At 39.7% G+C, this 6,308-nt stretch overlaps 1 protein-coding gene across 1 annotated transcript in view; it reads left to right on the forward strand.

Moving 5' to 3' along the window:
- Positions 1-337: 337 nt before the first annotated feature.
- Positions 338-6,308, forward strand: part of ptprc (protein tyrosine phosphatase receptor type C) — a gene marked incomplete in the record, with an annotated part of 16,464 nt that continues 10,493 nt past the window's right edge. Inside the window, 7 exon segments of the mRNA XM_042227342.1 lie at positions 338-965; positions 4,043-4,054; positions 4,234-4,254; positions 5,375-5,428; positions 5,522-5,644; positions 5,798-5,917; positions 6,098-6,127. Coding sequence (XP_042083276.1) covers positions 905-965; positions 4,043-4,054; positions 4,234-4,254; positions 5,375-5,428; positions 5,522-5,644; positions 5,798-5,917; positions 6,098-6,127 — 421 coding nt within the window.

Below are 6,308 nucleotides of genomic sequence, written 5' to 3' on the forward strand. Positions count from 1 at the left end.
AGGCAAAGCGTGGTGATCAAACACCATCCTCGATCAATGACTTTGAAGAGATCTAACGCCTCTTATAAATGTCGTTCACGCGAGATGAACTGCAGCAATGAAGAAATTCATTTCTGGAGCCAATGGCCGTGTGTTTTCTGTCTTTAGAAGGAGAGAAGAAGAAAAAAGAGAACAGAGTTTAACAAAGGAAAGACTGCCTCTGGTTTCTTGCACGTTGCAGTGATATGTTCTTCTTAGCTTTGACTGCACGGACGAGCCGTCGTGGGCCTGCAGGGGAGGAGTCAGTGAAAAAGACGAGGTGCTCTAAGAAGTTTCACAACTCTCTGTCTCGCGTCTCACAAGCAAAGTTGCTGAAGTTTAACAAGAATAAAACAGAAATTACTCGGGCCTGAAACTTTAACCTGGAGGCTTCGCCGTGCTCTCATCAGTCTCATCATCCATTTGTGTGCCTCGTGTTATTTGAGCCTAATATGTCAGACGCGACCCTAAAACTGAAATCTTGACCGTATTGGCAGCTATCAGCCTCCTTTTTCAAAGGTCAGAGCGATTTCACCCTTCATCAAATTCAAGTGAACATTAGACGAGCGAAGGCTTCCTGTTCTTAGTGGCGTAGTTGAAATGATGCTTCCTGTCAGCAGACGTTAAGGTAAAGGCAGTCTCTTCAGTGTGACGTCACTGCCACTTGCTCGACTCGAAACCAAAGGCGAGGTTTAGAGTTTGGGGAACAAGTCCAGGAAGCTGTGTCAACCGATAAGACAGAGAACTTATGTCGCTTTAACACAGACAGCTTTTTCTATGTTAGGTTAGAATTGAGGTAAGATTTGGAAATAGGTTTTGGCGTGCGACGACCTGCCGGCTGCTTTCACTGTACGGTGTGTGGCTGTACACACCCTGACTCCTGGACATGGCAGGTCTTTGGGGTCTGAAGATGCTGTTCTGGGCCGGGATCATCGGTTTGACCTACTGTAAGTGACCATCTGCAGTATTCTCGGTGCTGCTTTCTTTAAGGATTGTAGAAAGACTTTGAAGTTTCTCTCTGTGTCTGTAAACTGAGGAGAAATAACAGAAAAACGTCTGCAAATGCAAATCATGTAGGTGATGAAGTCTCCCCCCTAAACTCGCTGTGTTTGAAGTCGGATGTTGAGCTTGTGATCGTGTATGAGGATTATTATCCCTGTGTGAGATGGAGACGTGAATCTGTCAGCTGAAAAGCTTTTTTACTTTTTGAAAACTGTAAAACATCATCAAGCAAAATGTGACCTTTTAAATAAAAACCGAGGGCAGAGGCTACGCTGTAGCACGCTTTGGAGAGGCATCCGCGTTTGAGCTACTTCACGTTTCTTAAACTTTCCAACCCCAAGAACAGCAGACAGGAACTGCACACGCCTGTGATGTGAAAGCTTAAAAATGACAGGTTTCTGAGCCCTTTGGCAAAAGAACGAACACTCGTGTTCAATCAAAGGCGGCTGTTAATAGGAAGAAGACGCTCTTTAAAACATATGCTTTTATTTGGTGCTTTGGGAATTTTTGCAGTCGTGTTTCTGTTCTGCTTTGATACCGTGCACGTATGAATGTGTGATTGTGTACTGTATGTGTGTAACTGTGGGGGTGGGGGGGCTGTGTCTGTCTGAAAGCAGAGACATTTTCTGGGGTGTGTCCCTGCAAGCTGCTTCTTCACCTCGGTGACTGTGGGTGCTGTATGTGATAAACATTTCAGTGTGTGTGTGCGTGCACGTGTGTGTGCGTGCATGTGTGCGTGTGCACGTGTGCACGCTGAGTTACACTGACCTCACTGCCTGCATCATCACTCATAATTCATCTATAACTCAGCTGTTTTCAGCCAGTCTGTGCTGATGAGCTGAAATAAAATCTGTCATTTATCGTCTTTGCCCTCAGTCTGGCTCGTTCGTTTCTAACATACAGAATTTCTCAGGCAGTGTGAAGGTGTGTCATCATCCACCCAAAACATGATTGTTGTTTTCCTTTCAATCACATTAATCAATTAACTGATCAGCCGTTATTAAAAAAAATGAAATACATAAAAGTGTCCAAAACCAAAATGTCAAAATTTTCTGTTTAGTGATGTATCTCATTTTAATTATTGTACTATATACTCATCAAGCACTCATGTTGAAATATTATTATTCTAACTCACTGTTATTATTATTAAACTAACATTGTTTTACAGTTTAACAGATTTTTACATTAAATTGTATCAGTTCATCGTAACACTGTGAACTGTGTTTAAATATTTACTTTAACAAATGCTGATATACTTTTATTTAGTTACATGAACTTAATTACGTTTAAAGAATCTGAATTCACTTTAATAACATTTGATTTTATCCTTTATTATTTATCTTTAGCGAGCTATACGTGTAATTGTTACAGACAAAATGTTAGGAACGCTAAACAGCCACGTTTTTAATCAATAAAGTTAAATTTGATTGTGCCATTATTAATCTAATGTTTCTTTGAGATGAAAGTCCCTTAAAAAGTTCAACGACATCTCCCAAAAAGATGTCTCTCAGTGTATGATTGTATTTTAATATTAAACTCATTTAAAAATAGTTTAAAACTCGGCTCGACTTCTTCATCTTTTTCTATATTTTCCTGCTTTTTTCACTACTTTTAAAGAATTACTACACGCGTGTGTCAGCTCAGTAGTAAATACCAAAGTTCACGCGTCTTCTGCTTAAACTGGGCGAGAGAAGCTGGGCCCTGTTTAACAGGCCGCCTGCATTAGCAGCAGCAGTAGTGTGATCAAAAAGTTTGACCACTTCCGTGTGCCATTCTGAGTCGTCTTCATTTCCTGGCAGCGCAGCGCGGGCCGAGCAGGCCGAGGCACCGCGCAGCAAATGACTTGCGGAAAAAAAAGGGAAGCACAGGGTGTAAAATGAAGAAATGAGGTCAGAAATGTTAAGCATGACTTTAAAACGTTTCTGGGAGGAGGAGAGTGTCACAGAGCAGGACTCTGTGATGAACGCAAAACATGAGACGGAGGAAAAAACAGTAAAACAGAGAAAATCAATGAATTAGAGACAGAGCTGGTTACTGTGTCCGTGTCTTTACTGCATTCAGGGATAATCACATTATTGTATTTGTGATTGTCATAAAACTACAACACTGTCATGCAAATCACAAACCTACTCTCCTGAAAACATTTAAAACCAGTTTAAATAACGATTTTAAATAGTGAAGAAAAGGTTTTCTTTATGTTTATGTTCCTGGGCTTCAAACACATCATAACGACATAGTTATGATATAAATAAACCTTCACTAAACCTTCACTAAACCTGTTGCAGTCATCTCCAAACGAATAATCGATGAGCTGCGTTTGTGCGAGGCGCTGAAATGTCGCTGCAAACATGTTGCATCTCTGCACGACTGAGTGAAACAACAACGCGCCAAAACCACATCCTGAGTCTCATTGTTTGACTGTCCCCAATCACCCAGTCATTCAGTTCTCATTTCTATTGTTATAAAGAACAAATGGACAACATCAACAAACCCATTTAAAGTAAACTAACTCATGTACTTGTGAATATGATCCAAATGTGTTTATTTGTTTTTTATTCTTTTTTAATGTCGAAAATACAGATTTTAGGAGAAGAGAAATTGAAACAAAGAACAAAATAGAACTTCATACCTGACAAATATTATCTGAAACCGTATTTATTGAAACACTTTGGTTAAAAATGTATTTTTGGTTGTGTCTGGTTCAGTGACACGGCCAAACCGAAACCAGTGTTGTAAGTATGGGGCGGTTCTAGGTTGGAGTGCAGGCAGGAAGCTGCGGTTTGCTTTCTGATATAGCAACTGTGGCTCTTTGTCACAGTGTCATAGCAACCAGGTTACACAGCAGCGATACCTCATCCACACGATGCTGGGTAACAAAGTTCACCCTGCTGTGTTCAACAGATGTGTAAAAATATTTAGTAATCACTGGTTGTTTGTGTTTTGTTTTCTTTTTCCTGCAAATACAATAAATTATTTAATCACAATCAAACTGATTTACACTTTTTTTCTCTTTTAATTACAGCTCAAACCACAAGTGAGTACCATTATACTTTATCATGTTATTGAATCTCTATAGTTGTTCACTTCTCGTAGTCATCATGACAAATATTTGGGAATCACTCATTGTTTGTGTTTTTGTTTGTTTGTGTTTTCCTGCATACACAGTGAATGTTTTCATGACCAAAACACTAATTCTGACATTCTTGTCTCTAGTAATTCCAGATGACAACAAAGGTGAGTTCCAATATATTTATGATGTTATTCAGTTTATAACATTTACTTCTTATTATGTTGTTTTCAGACTTGTTTAATTCCAGTTGTCCCCCTGCTGTGCTTCCTGATGTAGCATGCATCTCCCTCAGCCTCATGTGTAAATGTACACAGTCCTCAAACACTTACTATGAAATGACAGAAATGTGTCTTCTTACTTAAACTGATGAACAGAAGCTTCGATCTGGGTCATCTGTGTCAGACAGAATTTAAACGCAAACACCAAAAACAAAAAACAGTTATGTTTTTGCAAAATGTGTAAAATGTAAAATTGTTCGTTGTCTTCATTTAATCATAGGTTTACTGTGAAAAAGGTGAAATCCTTGTTTTCATATAGCAGCTGTTTTGCATAGATAATTTTCCATGAATGGGTAATCACATATATGTGATCAAGTATTTTCCAAATCCTTTTTATCCTCTGTGAAGCTGAATGAAAGCAAATTAACATGCTGTATACCAGCGGTCTCCAGTCGCTCTGTGGTCCGGGTCGTTTGGTACCGGGCTGCGTGATTTGAGGCTCTTGGGCAGGCTCTGTTTGCTCATATTATAATGAACTATATTTATGTGTAATAATTCATAGCTTTGCACATAATGTATCTGTTCCATACTTTCTTCCATAAGTCCTTGTACGTTAAATTTGACTTTAGATTCCTTGTAATTTAATTTAGATGCATTTGAGTTCAAGTTCAGTGAGTCTGGACAAATCAGAGCAGCAGCTCTCTGTTGTTAGGATTTAGATCCAATTTGCATGAAAGTAACATGTAACATGAAGTCACTGATTATCCAACACAACAGTTAGTCTTTTATTGTCTATAAAAACTTATCATTGATCCATCTTACTCTTATCCTTAGATCATTTTGTTTGTGTTTTGTAAACAATAATTAGTATTAATAGGACTATATTTAATTTGCTAGCATAGGAAATGGGATAGCAGTGACAAGTAGCACAGCATCTTTCTAACAACATGAAACACGACTGTTAGAGTGAAAATGTTACAGTGAGAACATTTTACATTTGCTACAGTTACAGCTAACATCTTTACGTCATGCTGATTTCTTTTTCTTGGAATGAAAATTGTTTCAGCCTCCTCACCTCCACGCACGGCTACAAATGCTACAGTAGCCAATTCAACAGCCTCCTCACCTCACGCACGCACAGCTACAGTAGCCAATTCAACAGCCTCCTCACCTCCACGCACGGCTACAAATGCTACAGTAGCCAATTCAACAGCCTCCTCACCTCCACGCATTTCCACCAGTCCTACAGTAGCCACGTTGTCTGACTCCTCACCTTCATCCATGGCCCCAAATGCTACAGTAGTTAGTCCATCAGTGAATTCAACTGCCACGTCTGGTAATGTATTCAGAGTTTATAGTTTCATGGATTATTGGCACAGCTGTGTGATAAAATCCTACATTTGTAGTTTAGCATCGTGTCAGGTACAACCAGTCTGCTAGCTGTTAGGTATTTCTGCCTGAAGTTGACCTCCAGCCTGCTCTCACACAGCAACCATGGCTCCTACTGCAAGCACCTCAAATGAGACCTCACTCACATCCACTCCACCCAGCAACTCATCTGACTCTCAGGCCTCACCTACAGGCACCACAGTGACAGCTACCACTGAAGGTTGGCCGTTTCTTTATTATACAGGCCTGTGATGACATTGATGTGAATATAAGCAAAGAACACGGTGCTGCTGAGTTACAAGTACCTGTAAGGTGCTCTGAGCTGTTGTACATTCATGCTGCATAATCACAAACTAATAATTTTGTTCTTTTCTGATCTCATTTGAATGCATCGTTTCAGCCACCGAGACGACTCCTGAGCCTCCAAAGTGTGAGTGTCAGTTTAAAGATAATATGTCGTCTGCTTTCAAACACTAGTGATGCTGTCGAGCGTTTCTTACTTAGTGAAAGTTTATTTTTCTATCGAGTGTAAAGATTGTGTTTTAGTTTTAGCCAACGCTGGACTGTGGTCAACATCTGCATGAACAAACTGACTGAGATGAAACATTTCA

Source organism: Haplochromis burtoni, unplaced genomic scaffold (genome assembly GCF_018398535.1).
Source record: "Haplochromis burtoni strain Fernald_Lab_line unplaced genomic scaffold, NCSU_Asbu1 Contig_256, whole genome shotgun sequence".
NCBI classification, from domain to species: domain Eukaryota; kingdom Metazoa; phylum Chordata; class Actinopteri; order Cichliformes; family Cichlidae; genus Haplochromis; species Haplochromis burtoni.